The sequence below is a fragment of the Cheilinus undulatus genome, linkage group 16, assembly GCF_018320785.1.
Source record: "Cheilinus undulatus linkage group 16, ASM1832078v1, whole genome shotgun sequence".
NCBI lineage: Eukaryota > Metazoa > Chordata > Actinopteri > Labriformes > Labridae > Cheilinus > Cheilinus undulatus.
In genome coordinates this window covers 39,507,457-39,526,834 of record NC_054880.1, presented here as the reverse complement: position 1 = coordinate 39,526,834, position 19,378 = coordinate 39,507,457, and the positions used below count along the sequence as shown (strand labels likewise).

At 42.0% G+C, this 19,378-nt stretch overlaps 2 protein-coding genes and 1 long non-coding RNA gene across 3 annotated transcripts in view; all 3 read left to right on the top strand.

Annotated features, from left to right (window-relative positions):
- Positions 1–2,266: 2,266 nt before the first annotated feature.
- Positions 2,267–5,069, top strand: LOC121523205 (homeobox protein Hox-A2a). Its single transcript, XM_041807988.1, has 2 exons — positions 2,267–3,464; positions 3,997–5,069. Exons 1-2 carry the CDS (start codon positions 3,098–3,100, stop codon positions 4,731–4,733), a joined length of 1,104 nt encoding a protein of 367 aa, XP_041663922.1. The 5' UTR covers positions 2,267–3,097; the 3' UTR covers positions 4,734–5,069.
- A 6,092-nt stretch (positions 5,070–11,161) lies between these two features.
- On the top strand, positions 11,162–13,334 carry hoxa1a (homeobox A1a). The gene is made up of 2 exons (XM_041809178.1): positions 11,162–11,860; positions 12,408–13,334. The coding sequence occupies exons 1-2, from the start codon at positions 11,254–11,256 to the stop codon at positions 12,785–12,787; spliced, it is 987 nt and encodes a 328-aa protein (XP_041665112.1). The 5' UTR covers positions 11,162–11,253; the 3' UTR covers positions 12,788–13,334.
- A 734-nt stretch (positions 13,335–14,068) lies between these two features.
- Positions 14,069–19,378, top strand: part of LOC121524444 — a 36,800-nt gene continuing 31,490 nt past the window's right edge. Inside the window, exons 1-2 of the long non-coding RNA XR_005993113.1 lie at positions 14,069–14,308; positions 16,647–16,764. This is a non-coding gene — a long non-coding RNA (uncharacterized LOC121524444). The remainder of the gene's footprint in view (positions 14,309–16,646; positions 16,765–19,378) is intronic.

The window sequence follows — 19,378 nt, the reverse complement described above, 5'->3', positions numbered from 1 at the left end:
GTGGGAAAAAAGGTCTTAAATCAATCCTGCTGTAAGACAAGTGTGTAGGACAGGCTGGGGTCCACTAAAAGCCGCCACCCACTCCTTTCCTAGCACACAAAGCCCGTGCGTAATTCCAAAAAAGCCATCCATCTCTTCCCCTAGCAACTCCTTAAGGTCTGGTCCCCCTCACAAACCTGCATGTCGAACTAAAAGCAACAAACACTTTTCGTTGTGCAAATAAATTAAAAAAAAAAAAAAAAAAGAAGAAGAAGCCAGGTGTAGAAGCTGCTTCGCCCTACTCACCGCTGGCGCACTCATACCTCCTTCTCCAAAGAGGAAATGGTGGCATCTTGTGTAGCTGGATTCTTATTTATCTTCTTTAAAAGATCCCTCCAGCGACAGCTCGGCTCTGACTGCGAGCAGAAACTGGTTCTAATCTGAGTGGCCAGTGTTTCTCGCCGCTTCCTGGCTGCATTTGATCCGGGGGAGAGTTAGAAGCCTTAAATGTGTTGTGAGGGCACCGAGCTGTCAGACCTTTTGGCGAGTAAGATTGATCGCGCGCAGGCTTCCAGGACTCTTTGTTTGGTATATAAGCAACAAACTGAGAGAGGCCTACCACTTCTTCTCTTCCTCTCTCTTCTACTCACCGCTAAACCATATTTAAGAAAATACGAATTAATTTACAACATGTACAGCTTGACGAAAAACATGCCGAGTGTGGCTTTCACGGATGATTCTGGAAAGGTCTATAAAACCGCTGCAGCACTGCAGGGAACAACCATTCAATAACAATTTCATATACATAATAACGCTGCAAATGGGCTCGTTGTAAATGCTCGACAGTGGCAGATTTAGTGTTTGCTTGATTGTAATTTCAGGTACAAGTGATGCTGGAAATCCAGTGGGTGCTTTTGTTAGCACTGTGGCTACAGCTCTCTGAGGAAGCCTTGCTCTAACCTGGTTGTTTTCCATTCCTACCACAGGGATTAATGGTAGAATAGTCGAGTAAATCAAAAGACAAGGAGACGATTATGGTCGATTATGCTCACAGGATAAAACTTATGATTGGGTTTAAGAAAAAATATGCGTAAAATCTGGCACGTTTTCAAAGCCTAGGCTTTAAACTGGTTGTTTTCCATTCCTACCATGGGGATTGTTATCTAATAGTCCAATGTTTTAGTAGCTTTTGCTTACTCAACACAACATCTGACTGGGTTCATAGAAATAGTGTGTAAAATGTGGCGTTTTTTGACCTCTTGGTTGTTTTCCATTCCAATTATGGGGACAAAAACATCATAAATGATCAAATATTGGAGGATTTGAGGAATATAAAGAGCCAATTAAAGCAGATTCTGGTTATTGAACATAACTAATCTAGCAGATATGTGTAAATCTGGCGTTAAGGAAGCCTCACTCTGACCTGGTTATTTTCCATTCCTTCCATAAGGATAAAACCACCATAAATGATGGAAATATTCAATTGTTTTTGAAAATATGGAGCCAGTTAAATTAGACTTTAAAGAACAAAAATTATGATTTGGATCAAAGAATACGGCAAATATGGGTTAAATTCAGCGTGTTTGGGCACCATTACGCACAAGAGCGCAGAAAAGTATGCGCATGATGGAAATATCCTTCTTCTTTGATATCATAGTAATAGAGGCAGCACACAGGCTACAGGGATTGTTATCGAACAGTCGAATATTTAAGAAGATAAGAGCCAATTATAGTAGCTTTTGCTTAGTCAACACAACATTTGACTGGGTTCATAGAAATAGTGTTTAAAATGTGGCGTTTTTTGACAACCTGGTTGTTTTCCATTGTAATTATGGGGATAAAAACGTCATAAATGATCAAATATTGGAGGATCTGAGGATAATAAAGAGCCAATTAAAGCAGATTCTGGTTATTGAACATAACTAATCTAGTAGATATGTGTAAATCTGGCGTTAAGGAAGCTCCACTCTAACCTGGTTATTTTCCATTCCTTCCATAAAGATAAAACCGCCATAAATGATCGAAATATTCAATTGTTTTTGAAAATATGGAGCCAGTAATATAAGACTTTGATTAAAGAACAAAAATGATAATTTGGATCAAAGAATACGGCAAATATGCGTTAAATTCAGCGTGTTTGGGCACCATTACGCACAGAAAAAACGCGCATAATGGAAATATCCTTATGCTTTGATACCATAGTAATAGAGGCAGCATACAGGCTACCAATAAAACAGTGTTTATGTCCACTCATTAGTATCTGTTCACAAGTTTCATGGAGCTTATCTGTAAATGTTTAACAGCTGTTATGGGATGAAATGGCCTGACTGTGTCATATCCGTCAGTATTAACTTAACTGATGGGCTTTTTATTGCAACACATGTCATTGGATGCACTGCATATTTCACTGTTATGCATGTGTGCAGAAGCACAGCCATCCTGCAGCCACTGAGCAGGCTGGATAGTTGAGGGATCTGCTCCTCCATATCAGTTTTTAAGGGGTCTGTTTTCTCCACATCTGAAGGCAGACTCTCGTCTGTATGAATAGCTACTGGCGTGAAATGTGTGTGTCCGCGCGAGTGGTGTGTGTGTGTGTGCGTGGTGGGGGCGTTCTCGACTGACATCTTCAAACAATACGAGAAAGAGGAGTGCACGAATCCGCGCACCCCAGGCTGGGCTCCTTCTCCCTGTAATAGTGAGCGTCAGCCATTCTTAAAAACACACATTTTTGTAGCTTAGTGGAGTGGACTGGAGGGGCGCGAGGAGCGTAAACTGAGCGGACAAAGATGTAAATAAAAACAGTCATCTCCCAGCTGAGCGAGGCGTTCTTCAGCAGAGTTTTTGGATCAATCAGGCAGACAGGGGCTTCTTTTGATTAAACCCCAAATTGTCATTGGGCAGAGGTAATCATGTGACAGGCAATTCGGTCCAATTTCAACCTTGTCTCCATGAATTCAATAGTTTAATACTCGCTCGGTCCCCATACGGCCGTAATCAGTGAAATAGAAAAAACTCCACCAGGAGATTTTTTAATGATTTTTTCTTCCTCGTCCTCACTGAGCCGCAACATTTCTAAAATATACGCGTGCAAACTTTCCTCGGCTCTCAGGGAGCGGAGATGAATTACGAATTCGAGCGAGAGAGCGGTTTTATCAATAGTCAGCCGTCGCTTGCTGAGTGCCTGACATCTTTCCCCCCTGTCGCTGATTCATTTCAAAGTTCATCAATCAAGAGCTCGACGCTTTCACGCCCGACACTGATTCCTCCTCCCTTCGAGCAGACCATCCCCAGCCTCAACCCGGGCAGCCATCCGCGGCACGGCCGGCCCAGGCACAGCCCCGATGGATGCAGCCCGCTGCCCACAGCCTCCTTACCACCGGAGTATCCGTGGATGCGCGAGAAGAAGGCGTCCAAGAGGAACCACCTGCCGACCTCCACCGCCACCACCACCATCTCCAATGGACCTGTGTGCTTCTCCCCGAAAGGTGGGTGCTTTTAAGGAGGCGAAAAGTGTGGAGCTATCCCATCTTAGGCCTTCCCTTTAAAGCAAAAAACTCTTTTCCTCCTGATAGATTTATGATTACAGTTATTTGTTATTATACACTAGCAAGGAGGGGGAAAAGTTTGGGTAAAGTTTGGTGATGTAAGATGATTTATTCCCATAGCCGTAGCTGAGTTTTGATGTGTGACAGTAATGAAGAGTGATGGAGTGCCGTTGCCGAGGAGGGCAGCTGGAGCATTCATTAGTATCCCACACCAGCCTGGACCTCACTGCTTTTATTCTGTTTGCGCACGCTGGACCATATTTTGCGCGTAAAATAGTCTGATTTGTATCTTTAAGTTGCACATTTTTGGTTGTTTATAGCTTGCGTCAGGAAAGCTCCAGCGGCCATTTTGCTGCAGCCTCTCTCTGGTGGTTTGTGGGAGCCATAATGTTACATTCACGGGCAGCGGGGTTATGTAACTGTTGTGTCCTGCGTTTTTAATCCCACGCTACCGTGCTTGCTTATTTTCCAGGCTCGCCTGAGATCGTGGAGAGCGCCGGAGGAGGCGGCGGAGGAGGAGGAGGAGGCTCCCGGCGGCTGAGGACAGCGTACACCAACACGCAGCTGCTCGAGCTGGAGAAGGAGTTCCACTTCAACAAGTATCTGTGCCGGCCGAGGAGGGTGGAGATAGCGGCCCTGCTGGATCTGACCGAGAGGCAGGTTAAAGTGTGGTTCCAAAACCGGCGCATGAAGCACAAGCGGCAGACGCAGAGCAAGGAGAACCACAACGGGGAAGGGAAAGGGCCGTGCGCCGAGGACGGCATCCACAGCGAGGAGGAGGAGGACGAAGCGGCCCCTATGTTCGAGCGGAGCGGGGCCCTGCTGGAGAGAGATACCTGCTCCTTTCAGAATAACTCCGCGCAGCAGCTCCACAATAGCGACGCTTTGGGTTTTGCTGCTGCGCCGCTGAACAGCAATGACAAAAATCTGAAACATTTTCCCAACCCGTCACCCACTGTTCCGGGCTGCATGTCAACAATGGGCCCCGGCTCGGCATCTGGCCCGGACAATGGCGGCAGTCCCCCGGCCCTGGATGTTTCTTTACACGATTTTCAACCATTCTCCTCGGATTCCTGCCTACAGCTCTCCGACACAGCCTCACCGAGCCTGTCAGAATCTCTGGACAGCCCCGTGGACATTTCCACAGACAGTTTCTATTTTTTCTCGGAGTCTCTGACTACAATCGACCTGCAGCATCTGAACTATTAACTCAAATCAATCACAGTAATTCTCTCCTTTTTTTGGGACACTAAAAATCAGGCTTCGGTGGTATTAACTCTGATGTTATTTGTATATTCGGCACATTTATTCTGTTGATATTTGACTTGAGCATTAATACAAGGTAAGGATGGAATTAAATCACTGAATTAGTTCTCTTCAAAACTTGTAATTACCATAACAGACTGATCTTGGAATGGAAATTATGAGTGTGTGAGAGTGTGAATAATGACACAATATTAGGCCTATGGAACCTGGTCCTTTTTATTTTTGTATAGCTTCCAATGTCTTGGATATTTTTGTTAGAATACAAATAACTTGCTACAATCTCCTTTTCTCTGGTGTTTTGACTCGTTTCTTCTTCTGATTTTTATTTGTGGAATAAAATCTGCTCGGGATATTTATGCAAAACAGAAAAAGTAGGGCAGAGAGAGACTATGCAAATTCTAACAATAGGTTGGTGATGAATGTAAATTGCTTGTGCGCACAAACATTAGTTTGGCTTCTAATAATAGAGTAAAAAATACACTTAAAAATCAAGGATGGTTTTAAAACTTTACAAAATAAAAGTCTGTTTTTTGCAAGATTTTCCCACACAATCTTAATTAAATTAATTTAAACTTTATTTCTATAGCTTAATTTCTTAAAACAATCCTGCAAATTAGCAGATAATTAACACATAATAAACGGCAAGTAGTGCGTAAAGTTATCTTTACGCATTACGCACAAACCCTAACCCAAGACTGTTTTTATTCCACCTCCAAACTTCATACTTTTACAGAGCAAAAGCAAACAGAGCAGCTCGGATCCAAGCATGACAGGACTCTTAACACTGTGTGCATGTTGCAGGCGAATGCCCGAGCCATGTTTGCCTTCAGGAGCTCATAAATCACTCCGTGGCATGAATGAGACGGACATTAAGGAGACCAATTGTGGCGTAATGTGCACAAATAAAACCCCACTTACATTTTCATACGGGACTCCCCAATTCCTTTGCTAAAAGGGGCTGAGTCTCTGCATGCGTTTGGTCATAATTCATTTTTATAGCTTGTTTAAACACGGCTCTGGCTCTGGCTCTGGCTCTGGCCACAGCGGCAGCATGCAGAAGCTGCCTGCAGGTTAAAGGCTGCACTATTTTCCCTCCGCGCTAATAGACCAAACTCCAAACAGACTACTTGTGGACTACTTGTAATTTATCAGCCAGCATTTACTAATATTAGCTGCACAGAGAGTATCATTGTTTAGTATCACGGCTCACTTTAAAGGATATTTTCTGCGTTTTGTGGGGGTCTACAGCAGCTTTGGGGCAGCTCTTTTAAAAGTCTTAGGAGTTCAATAAAGACATTATAAGGAGCCTTGCGCTTTTATTGTATTACACTTGGGCTGACTTATGGGAATCAGTTAATAGCTCGTGCGCAGCTTGACTCAATATGCAGCCACACTTTTACAGCTTTATAGCAAAAACAACTACTGGTTGAGTTTGAAATCGATTCACAAACTCCACGTGCGAATTTCACCCGAGTTCAGCCGCGGTCTATCGAATAATCTGGAAGTCATAAGCAGCCTATCGACTGGCTGAGCATTAGCCTACTGGTTATCAGGAGTGTGCTAAAGGAGGGGGGGTAAAAAGAAGAGGGGGCTATCCCCGCACTCCTGCGCTCCAGTGATTGAACCACAGGCCTAGTTTAACCAAATCATTCCGAGACAGCGCGCCTTTTCTGCGCACATGTGTGCACACAAAGAGCCAAGAGAAGGCCTGGGGAAGTTTCCACATGCAGCAGGAGCCTCTGCGCCCACTCACTCAGTGCGCAGGCAGAGGCAGCTGCGAAGAGTGACAGAGGGGAGAGAGGAGGGGGTGGCAGTATTGACCCCACTGCGCCTTTTTCTTCACTGTGGGAAGTTTGCATCACCTCTTTACTTTCTTTAAGCATTCCACAGGCTTGAAATAAAGAAATTATAAGACAATAGAGGCTATATTCACAGGCTAGCGCGCACCCATTTTATTGTATTAAAAGCTATACTTAGAGTTAGTGTTTGGAGAATTATCTGGAAACTTTACGAAAGCAAAAGTGGCGGTTCCACGCTGTTAGAAGTATTTTTAAATAAAAGCTGAGCGCAGAAAACAAGTAAAAGTTTTGCAAAAATTAGGCATCAAAATTAACAACAGTAAATCAGAAGATCAGCCAAACTGCACATTATAATAAGCAGTTATGAATTATTGAATTTAAAGCTACTCTTAAGAGTTTAAAACCTACAGAAATGAGTACAGATGACTCTTTATGTCAGATAAAAGCACAGCAGACCATCAGAAAATACTGATTATTTTATATGGTTATATGGTTATATGGGCTGGTGTCAGACAGGGTAGGTAAAAGTAAAGCGCCCAGAACAGCCATGTTTTAACTCTAACACTAAATAAAATTGATATCTATAAGGTAGAATGAGTTTTTTTGATTAAAAAAATAGCCTATAGTTAGAAATATTCAGGACATAACCAGAAAAGAGATTAGAGGTGCCACATTGTCCAGAGGGGGCGCCAGAATCAACAAAAACAAACAGTTCCTAGCAGGAGCTTTAAACAGAGGTGGAAAAGTACAAGACTATCATACTCAAATAAAACTACAGTTAATTTGATTCAAACTCACTTGAGTAGAAGTAAAAAGTTCTGGTATATAAATCTACTAAAGTAAAAGTAGATCATACAAAGTTTACTCAAAGTACTGAAGCTACTTTTGGCTACCTGAGGGGCTTGTTCTTTAAAATAAGGCCTTTCTTAATGTGCAGAAACAACAGGAGAATATAAATCTCCAACCAGAAAGTTTAGTATAAGGCGTGGCTTAAAGCAAAGCTAAATGCTGCAGCTGTTTTGGGATCAAATGAGACATCAGTTTCTCTTCACTGTATGTGCTGCTGACTGTTATGGAATCAGAACCAAACTACCGGCCGGTTATGAGTCGCTGACAAAAGGCTTAGACCTCCTCGTTCATTTTTGTACTCAGTACTTAATGCTTTTAAATAGATAGTAAAGTACAACACTTCCCCCAGAATGTACTTAAGTAGTGATTTTATAATTCATTAAAAAAGTACAGGTACTCATAAAAGTTACAGTAACTTGACTAAATGTAATTAGTTACTTTCCATCACTGATTTTAAGTACATTTAATGAATGTGGTTCAAATTTATGTAGTTAAGGCTACATATTTTAGAGCTTTGTTATTTAGGGCTGTCTGCATTAATCTTGATTATTTAAGGTCCAGAATAGATGATAAATTTGATTAAGAATTGTGATCAACCATGTTTTTTTGTCCCTTTCAGTACACTTTGACTGAGCCACTGCAGCGTCTTCCTGCAGCCACAGTGATGCTAAATACGTCCACCACTGCTCATTAATGTCTCATTTTAGTTTGGAAAAAACAAACTAACAAAGAAAACCTCTGAGACAGCTGAATGGACATGTGAAGGCATCTTTACCTGTGGAGCAAGCACATTTTGATTAATTTAACGAACGTTTTTCAGAACAGAACAAGTTGACCACTTTATATTGAGCTCAATAAACTAAATTAGGTAAGATGAATATCAAAGGAACAAAGAGATTTGTTTTGTGGAGGCTCATCTTCAGTAGTTGAAATATTTTTATTTGAGTCAACTGATGAACAGTTTATTTTTCAAATGGATTTTTTTTCTTTTTCTTTACATTTTTAGCTACGAACATTTAAGCAGCAACTAAGCGGCATCATAAAGTTTTAAGTTGGGCCCTTAACTCAAAAGGGCTGTGAAACTTGGCCAAAACTATTTTGTATTGAGACCCCATATTAACATTTACAGTGTTGTTTCTTTTACTGTCCCGTTATTCCTTTTTAATCTAGAACCAGTTCCCTTTTCTGTGGTTAGATTCATGCCATGATCATAATCTTCATTCACCCAGACTTCCTTTTTTATTATCAAAATAAAAGCAAGATTATGGCCAAATACAAAGTTAATTAACTGTAGTTTGTGATAGTACACTGTAAAAAAATCCAACTTGTTCAATGTTGGGGACAAATTATGATGTATATGGTGAACTTTTGATAACTTAACTAGTTGATACAACGCCTTAAATTGAGTTTCCTAAATTATGACAGGTGAACATTTTCAGCATGGGCAAACATTTAGTAGTAACATTTAATAGTTGGCACGTCTACTGTATTTGAGCCAACTGATTAATAAATATACACACGTACATATTTATGATGTATTAAGTTGGGCAACCCAAATCAAAAAAGCTGTGTGGCTTGTTACCCAACTATTTTACAGTGTACTATATATATATATATATATATATATATATATATATATATATATATATATATTACATACAAAATAGTAGAATTTACAAATCCAACAAAAAGGTGAGATTGAATTCAATCCAATTAAATATAAAAATTAAGAGTCTCATTGAAACTAGATCAAAATTGCAATTCCAGCTGAAATTGCATGGGGATGCTGAGAGCTGAATGGTGGAACAACTGCTGAAAATAGTCAAAAGCACAAAAATAGCTGAAAATAGCATCAAAATAACTATTTTTAAAAAATTATAAAAGTTAGAAATGAGAAAAGTCATAGCAGTCGAATGGCGAAGAAACTGAATTTTCTAAAAAGTTTAAACGGTGTTGATAAGACAAAGTATGAAGGAGGAGATAGTTGATGCGGAAGAAGAATAATAACAAAATGGCTGACGTGAATATCAATAGTGTGGATGCTCAGCATCCCCACTAATTATACGTTATAATGATTAAACAGAACTAAAGTGGTCTTTGTTAGTAAATCAAAACAGTAATTTCAACCCATAAACACAATTAGGGCTGTCCTATGAACAGATTTTAAATCACAATTAATCTCTGAATCTCTATCACCATTGGTGATTAATCTCATGTATTCTATTGCCTTAAACTAAGGGTATAATTGACTTCCTGTTTGGATGCAGACCTGCTTTTATTTTAAAGGAAACAAGGAACTTCAGATAGATTTAAGTTTATGACAGGATCCTGACCATGGAAAAAGAGCTTATTCAAAAAGACCAAATCTTTTCCTGTGAGTGGTATTTAATAGACAGAGCTCAATACTTACATGCAACAGGTGCCTGAACACTGCAGTTAAGCCGCCTTCTGAGTCACCTCACACCACTTACTTAAAAGCATTATTGTTGTTTTGTCACATGCTGCCAGTGGGGGCGCTCGTCCCCCCATATGACCCTCTCTCCCTCTTCCTCTCCCTCCCTCTCTATTCCTTCCTCAGTGAGAGGTTGGCTCAGCTCTCTCTCTCTCTCTCTCTCTCTCTCTCTCTCTCCCTTCAGTCCTTTTCTCTTTTTTCCTCGCGCAGCACAGCTTCCCGTGGCCATTAATTTCTCCAACAGCTTTATTTGATGAACTTAACAGGATAATCAGCCACACAGTCGCACCTCGGGCTATATGTGCACATTATAGCTCCAATGCTCCACGCATTATCACATCATTTGATCACTATACATGCATAATGAATACACGTGGGAGTGAAATCAGAGTAGATAGCAGACCTCATGACCCCAGGAGAGAGAAATTAATACCACATCATCTTAATGTTTAATATGTTGTCTTGTCGTTACATCACCTGTGACCTCCTGGAAAGTGCTGAAAAGCAGCCAAATGTTTCTAAAACGACCTTGATAAGGAGGAAAGTTATGAAAAAAAAAAAACGCTCTCTGACTTTGTGCTGGTGTCAGGAGTGAAGACTTCCTGCCTCTCCCTCACTGTCACACTGTGAAAATATTTGCTGAGCCAATCTCTCACAGTGTTAAAGCGTGAAACACTTCGCATTGGTATGGGGACACTGAAAGCCCACATAGCCTGTGGCAGTGATACACACACATTCGGAGCCATCCATCCATCCAGGGGAGAATGACACTATTATACAGATGGCACAGCACACATAGAGGGCACACGCACAACTTCATGCACGCAGACGCACCAACACTTTTACGCACGCACACCTTTTCTACTCTCTGTTCCAAAAATACCGTACCTGAGGTCAGAGTGCAGGTCATCCTCGTGGAGAGGTTGCACGGGGTGACACGTTAATCTTTCCCTGGGCTGAAGAGCGCACATCAGGGGGTTAGAAGCCGCAGCTCACCGCTCTTCATGCGACCCCGGAGCTGTCCGCCGCCGTCTGCCTCCCAGCTCATTGTTTGCTCGGCCAATACATTAGCGGCGACGCGCGTCACCTTGATCGACGAGCGCCTGGAATTTAAATAGCCACTCAAACACCAATCTGTCACCAGCTGAGGGGATAAGGACAAGTGCCTCACTGGCTGACCCAAGGCCCACGTGACAGCACCCGTTCATTGATATCGGCCCGTGCGCACCCCTCCCTCTTCTGATCAGCTCTGAGTATAGGTAAAGGTTGGCACGGTCACTCAGGGTAAAAGGGGGAGAGAGGAAGAGATCAGAGGGTGTCTGTGCAGCGGACGGTCCCTCGGTCCCGGTACAACGATGCTACAATGAGCAGCTTCTTAGACTACTCGGTGATGAGCGGTGAAGGTGGCTCGTGCTCTGTCAGGGCTTTCCACTCGGACCACGGGATTACAACTTTTCAGTCGTGCGCAGTGACTGTCAACAACTGCGGCGCGGATGAGCGTTTCGTGGCGAGCAGGGCTTCCCCTGATATCATCCCTCACCAGCCCGGGTCATACCAAACTACAGCGAGCTCGCTGGGTCTCGCTTACGGGGCCCATCCGGCCTGCAGCTCCAGCTATGGACCCCAGAGTTTCTGCACTACTTACAACCATTACGCGCTCAACCAGGAAGTAGACTCCACAGCAGGTTTCCCTCAGTGCGGCCCGCTCATGTACTCGGGTAACATTTCCTCCTCCATGGTCTCTCAGCATCGCCAAGGTTACAGTGCAGCACCCCTGGGCCAGCTGCAGTATGCCCACGCTGCATATGGCGGCGGGCACGAGCAGGCAACCCCATTTCCTGGGTGCTCGAACCCACTGTCACCTCTGCATGCAGCTCACCTGGAGGCATGCTGCTCACCTCTGTCTGAAGGAGCGTCATCTGCGCAGACTTTCGACTGGATGAAAGTCAAGAGGAACCCACCAAAGACAGGTGGGTGCCCAGTGGCGCATATGGTAATGGCACATGGTGTTATGTATGTAAACAACTGAAAGTAAGATTTGGGTTGTGAATTTTATGATTAAAATGTCCTTTCTCTGCTTTATTGAGCTCTAGCAGCAGCAAGATTTATTTGTGTGCTTCTTTATAAAACGTTCTAGGCTATTTTAAAGTAGATGACGTCAATGTCATGCTCAGTAAAATGTCTTCCTGTTGCGCAAAAGTTGCTCCTTGCTGCGTAAAAGCTGGTCCATGTTGCGCAAACGTTGTTCCTTCTGCGTAAAAGTTGTTTTTCGCTGCGTAAAAGTTACTCCCTGCTGCGTAAAAGTTGCTTTTTGCTGCGTAAAAGTTACTCCCTGCTGCGTAAAAGTTGCTTTCTAACAGCGTAAAGATTGTTCCTACAGTGTAGAAAGTGTTTCTTGTGGTGTCAATGTTGCTCCATGACATGAGCACCGATAATTAGTGCTTTCTGAGAGTAGGGGAGACGCAGGGTCACCATCTTTTTCTCCAAGCTCACGCCACTTTGCTTCTCCGTCAACAGGCAGGTCCGGGGAGTACGGCTATGGTGGACAGCCTAACACGGTCAGGACAAACTTCACCACCAAGCAGCTCACAGAGCTGGAAAAGGAGTTCCACTTCAACAAGTACCTGACCCGAGCGCGGCGCGTGGAGATTGCGGCCGCCCTGCAGCTAAATGAGACTCAGGTGAAAATCTGGTTCCAGAACCGCAGAATGAAGCAAAAGAAGAGAGAGAAAGAAGGGCTGCTGCCGACAAAAGCTGCATCCTCAGACCCGGGGGAGAGGATTCTGGATAAAATGGACGATGCAGAATCAGAGAAGTCAATCTCAGCCCCTTCTACTCCGTCTCCCACATCCTCCACGGTCTCCTCCACAGGAGCTGATCCTTACTCTTCCAACTAAACTGCCTCTACACCTCTTCGGGCCAAAAAGCGGCCTGTATGTATTAAAACTCATACCCAGTGTACCAAAGCCAAAGTCATGGTGGAAGGAGAATATTTGTGGACCTTTATGGACTGTTTGATTTTGGACAGTAATGTGGACCATTTATGACTGATAGATTTGTTTTCTATTGTGTTGTACTGAAAGAAGGAGTTCATTGCAGCCCAAACAAATGTAGGTCATGGTTTAAAGTGTGTCCACGTGTATCCTCCTCAGACCTGTCTCCTATCAGTGCTGCTTCATGTAAAGTCACAAGTCTGCACACACAAACAAATACCTCAAATGTGCCAAAGTTGTGCGTCATGGCCAGGCTGATTGCACTGGATGTCCATAATTAGGCATCCTACAATCAACGAGATGACCTCGTGTATTAATCCTTCTAATGTGCATCCTTAAATCACTGTCACCTGTGAGTTTAGGGTCTGTGTGTCTGTTTGAATGCCTGTGGTGTGAGATTGCATGATGCGTAATGCTTTCATGTATTATTTGCTGGGCGCTGAGTTTTATCAGTTAGGGAGCCAGTCACGTGTGACCATGTCTGTTCCAGGCTGTTATGTGTTGTCTATTTAATCCAGTGGCGCGCAGAAGTTTTGTCCAGAGAGGCGTTTACGGGTCAATCATGTGTATTAAAGTGCGTTTACCTCTAAAAAACGATTCCCATGTGTCATTTCTGGGTGAAAGTCTGTGGATGGGCAGTAGAGAGAATTTTCAGATGATTTAAAAGCAAATTTTCCATTTCATATTTAAAAAAATATAAACATTTAATATTCCATATCGTTTCAGAGACTGCGCGTCCCTTTTACGCGCCACAGTCTCTCAATGTATGCTGCTGCGCGCGTTCCCGTCCCCGGGGTAAAGAGTTATTGGCATAATAAAGGCATGTTTATCCACGGAGGAGATGAGAGCGCGGACGTCAGCGTCATTTGTGATGACAACCTTATCGAGCTCTCGGCTTATTGAGGGCACAAAAAAAGAAACTCTATCGATTGAAACATCGGGGTTAGGCTATCGACAAGGATGGGGCCCCACTGGCCCTGTCAGCGTTAACTCCTCACTCCCCCCACCGAGTCACATGGAGGTGTCATCATCCCCACCTGATGACACGAGCAGCAGTGAAAAGTTGCAGCAGTGCATGTCACAGTTCAGCAATAAAATCTGCTCTTAAAGAATAAAAAAATCCAATTAATGGCGATGAATTTTACTTCAATCAACTAAAGTGATGTTTTAGAAGTATATTGCGTACTTTTATTGTCTAATTTCTGTTAAAAAACGAGTGATTTCCGGTTTCTTTTTGGTGTTTTAATTCCTGGTGTGCAGCGCGCGAGTCCATCTTACCATAAAAGGACAAAAACCGCCAAAAGCGCCATGATTAATGAGCCACGTTCACCTTTACCTTGAATCTACCTGCACGAGCGGCTCTTTTGGAGCTGTGGAGACCTGCTGAGGCTGCTCAGTCTCATTCAGCAAACATGGAAGAGCAGAGTAAGTTATGTAGAAAATCTCTTACTGATTCTTTTCAAGTCAATTCTTTAATCTTTTTAAATGCTTAGGTTGGATTTATTTTGAAGGCTAAGTTTGGTGACGCCCTCATTGAGTTGCTGGTGGAGTTGTTTCGGTGTAAATAGTGAATTATGGACAGACTTGTTGCTCAAGGGCCTGCCTGTGTTTGTCAGGACAGGGGGTGATAAATTATCTTTTATTTCCGGAAAACAGCAAAATGTCAATGGGATGTCTGTGTGCACGATTTCTGCAACAAGCTATTGTTGTTCACAGGGATTTTATTAGAAAAAAACCCTTCATTTTTAAGACGACATCGGCAGTAAAACATTTCTAGTTATTGTTTTTTAATATGGGAATGTAGGGCAAAGTGAAGGAAGAACGAAAGCAGCACATTTCCTAGTCTTGATTTAAAATATCAACACATATAAATATTTTTAAAGACAGATATGTCAAAACACTAAAAGTAAATGCAAAAAGACTGTGTAAAAATATTTGTAATTCTTTGGAGTTTCATCGTTCTGCCTTATTTTGAAGGATGAACATGGATGTTCAAATTCAATGGTTCAAAAATCATATTAATATTGTAAATCTATTTTAAAACGTATATAACGTTATTCTAAGACAAAAAAATCTTGTTTAGTTTCAAGTTATTTTTTTAGAAATACTTAAAGTCTTTGGACTTCTTTAAAATCATGCATGATGATCGTGATTCCTCTAAATCTAAACATTTGATGTCACTCGATTTTGCGCATTTTCGCTCTTTGCACCAGGACTGACAACTTTGGCAAATAATTTCTTATTTGGCCTCCAATTCTTTTTCTTTAATTCCTTGTTTTCCATTTTCCTCAAACGTGTTAAAGTTTACAATAAGCCTACTAAATAATTTGTCCATATGCGTAAAAATCAGCCATAAAGTAATGATAATAATAATCGCTATGTGGGCCCTAGAGTGCCCCTGGCCCCCATTTTCTGGGGGGAGTTCCAGCCCTGGCCTCCTTTCTCTGGGCCCCTGCGCTCTGTAGGATCCACACAGCGTGGATTAGAAACGCAGCTGATCCTCCGAAAGAAAAAGGCCGGGGTCACTCCACGGTCACAGTTGGAGTTTGTTGTCACAGCACCACCCACCTAAACAACAGTTTACAGAGCACACTGGGCAAACAAGCAGCTCAGCAACGCAGTCACACTCCAGCTACGACGGCCTGTTTGACCAAAACACCTTCAGACTCGCTGTTTTTTAAAAACGACCTCAGCTTCGTGAAATCAGGACGCAGAATATTTAACCTCAGCGCGGCTGATGGTTCCCATTAGGGCCCTCAGATAAACACACGGACGCTGACAGATGTTTGACGAAAACCATTAGGGCTTCATGAAGGAGGGAGAGATGTTTAAAGCTCGGCTTGGAGAAGATGACACAGACATTAGGAGCAGAAATTCATTTGGGAGTCCTTGATGTGGCCTGTTCGTGCGCCCTGTGCCAAACGCTTGTGCCATAGAAATACCATTTTTAAAAATATGACTTATTGACGTAATTGCGTCAGATTAAATCAGGATATATTCGACTGAAGGTTGGGAGAATTTTAAGATGGTCATTTAACACAAAGTAAAATTAAATCTGTTGTCTGAATGTTATTATGGACAATTTACTTTTTACTTTTCAGTCAGAATTTGCGCAATAAGAAATACACGCCTTAATTCTTATTGCGCAATTTCCCAACGTGTTCTATTACAAATATAATACAAATAAATGAGTGTAAATTAAGAAAAAACAGTTCAAATAAAATTAATTTATTTTTTGTTAATTATTTTGTAAATAAAAATATTTTAGGATCAAGAAATTTAATCTTTTCATATTAAATACAAAAAAGACTTAGCAAAATATTAAACAATTTAAAAGAAAAAAGGAAAGAAAGGGAAAAACTCCGTTTTTTGGGGGGGGGTCAACATTTTTGCAGAATTATTATAAGGCTAGAATTTTCTCCAACTTTGTTTTTAACAAACTCACCACATAAACATTTGTCAGTGCTTCAAAGCAGGCAGTGATCACAACTAAATAAGGGCACTAAATATTTAAAGGCATGCTTCTCCCCTTAGCAAACTTTTAAAAAACATTTCTTACTTCTGTGCTTTGATATTTTGTGGTTCTGGATGTAAATTAGAAAAAATTACAACTTAATTTCTACTAATAAATAATGTAATATTTTTGAGAATATTAGGACATTCCCTCAGTCTTGGCTTTTAAGGAAACATTTTTTTGCATGGTGCTGACATTAAAGCTTCATTTTACTCCTGCAAATAAATCTACCCTGCTCTTTCATTTTAGGACTGAATTAAAAGCAAAGAAGAAGAGGACTGTCGCATTTTCTCCACTAACTAACATAGAAAGATGACACAGAGCGGAGACAACAAAGACTCAGAGACCACCAGCTGAGAACGTTCAGGTATTTACTGCAGAAACACATGAACACAGACGCACAGGCACAACAGCACACAGAGGCTTCTGTAGGATAGTCGGACATACGGATGCAAATGTGGATTTGCTGCTATTTTGTGGCCGGATCTCTCAAGTATTTTATTTTTAGGTGGGATCCTCTTATAAGCCCTTAGGGGTTCCTTTTGTCCCAACTCTGCATTTCATATGAACATGTAGACCTTTGTCTTATTTTAATTTTCTTTCTTTTACACAAATAGATGAACTGCCCTCTTTACGGTGTCTCTCTTCTTGTCTTTAATGTATTTATTTATCTCTAGGCAAACTTTACCTGACATCCCATACCTTTACCACTCTGTTATGTTCCCCCAAAACAAATTACTGCCCACACACACATAGACACACACTCACATATCTATACACGCACATCTACACACAGCATACCATAGCCCTTCACACCCTCAAATTTCAATCATCATAACGTTATGAGTTCCTGCTTTTCTTTGTCTTTCTCTTGTATTGTTTACACTGTTTGTATTGTTTTATTTGCAAATATGTTGTCCCTCACCTGTCATGTTCTTTCTTGCATCACTAAATTAAAAATAAATAAGTAAATAAAAGAACTGGCCAACTAAATGGTAAGACTCTGAGCATGCTCAGAACTTCACACATACAAAGGAAGAAACTGGAGGTGTTTAAACAAGACATCTTCAAGAGGCTCTAAAATCTCACCTTGCATGATTTAGTTTATGCTGTGTGTGAGTGTCTATGCTGACAAAAAGACAGTGGAAAGAACTAGAAAATTATCAGCAAAAAAGAGAAAAAAAGAACACTTTACACGGCCCCCCCCCCCCCCCCCACACACACACACACACACACACACACACACACAAATGGAAATATCAATCTGACAGTGCAATTTAACCAAACTGAAGCAAGCTTTTGAGGCTCCTCTTCATTTTAAAAGGAAGTATTTGCAGAATAGTGATGCCTGCAGAAGTGGGTTTACTCTTAATTCATCCCCCCACATTTTTATGTGACTTATCCTGCAAAGGATAAATGCATTTAAAAACAAGCCTTTTAATATTTGCACGTGGCACTTAACTTCTGCTGCTTTGGGACATAAATATGAAATTAAAAACAAAAGAAGAGCAGATTTTTCCATCACCTACAGCCCAAAGACTAGCAGCTGAGAAAACTGCATGATTATGTATTTGGAGTTAATTCCATATTACTCTGCAGCCATGGGGGTTTTGTTTTAAAAAGCAATGCACTAGTGCATTTTTTTGTTGCCTTTGCCATCATAGAAGAGGATCTAGAGACAGAAAAACTAGTGGGTATGCTCCATATATCTGAACTTCACCACTGAGTTTAGGCATCCTTGGAAAACATCAAACATAAAGAGACATAGCTGTAAATATGTGTGCTCCTGCATAGACTGACTTGCTGAAATGCTTATTTATGTGTTTTGATGGTCAGCTATGCCAGTGTCTCTTTAACACACACAAAGTTTGGACTTATAATAAAAATCAAAACCAGTAGAGGAAGGTAGATGGTCTCTTTCCTCACACAGGTTGACTGTTGGTCTACTTGTAAGTGAACAGAAAGTGCTGGAAGCTTAGAGAGGCAGACAGACAGAAGTCAGTCATCAGGGCAGTCGAGGTATTGGCACGTCTGCTCTCATTGACCACTCCCCTGTCGTGATTGGCAGCCAAAATGAATTCCTCCATCGACAGATGTGCGTCCCCATGTGCCGATAACTCGCCGAAGCCGATAGAGGGATTGACAGTATGATGGAGGAAGAGAAGGAGGGGAAGGAGAGGAGAGATGACATCATGGGGTTAGTGGATGTTTGGCGTGAGCACATACGTGATGAAACAGAGTTGTCGGTAGTGTTGAGAGGGAAGAAAGGGAGAGAGCTGCTAGAAATTAAGAGGCCGAGAGCAGGACTCACCTCAAAGAGCCGTCTGCGGGTTTCTTTTAAGCTCCCTTTGTGTGTGGAAAACGTCCTGCGTGGATCAGAGTGGAGCACCGTAAAGACAGCTCCACAGGTCTGAGGCCCACACGAGCAGAGAAGGCAGCGGTGTAGAGACACAGCTCCATCCATCACACATGTCCTGACCCCAGCCTGACCCCGGCATGGCAGCCAATGAGGCGCCCGCACCCCCTAAAGAAAGCCCCACCACCACCACCGCACAGACAGATCCACACATTTAGCCCCACACACACAAACACAAGAGATCGGGTGACTCTGAGTGGAGCCTGGATGCTCTTTGTGTCGGCCATTGTTGCGGCCCAGAATCCTTTGTTTTTTACATGACTAATGTGAGTACCAACACCTGACAGACAGGCTGTTTGTCCCATGTCTCTCTCTGTTCCTCTTTCTCTTTCTTTCAGATACACACACGTCTCAGACAGGAATAACCACTCTCAACAGCCGAACATTCAAGCTATAAAAAACAGAACGGCTAAAAAGACGAACATTGGCTACACTGATGAATGATTATTGCAAAATGTAGTTAAATTACAGAGCTGTGATTTCTTATTTTTTGCATATTTGTCACAATTCAATGTTTCAAATCAAGATTTCATTTATTAAGGGAAAATTACCATCTAAACCTTCC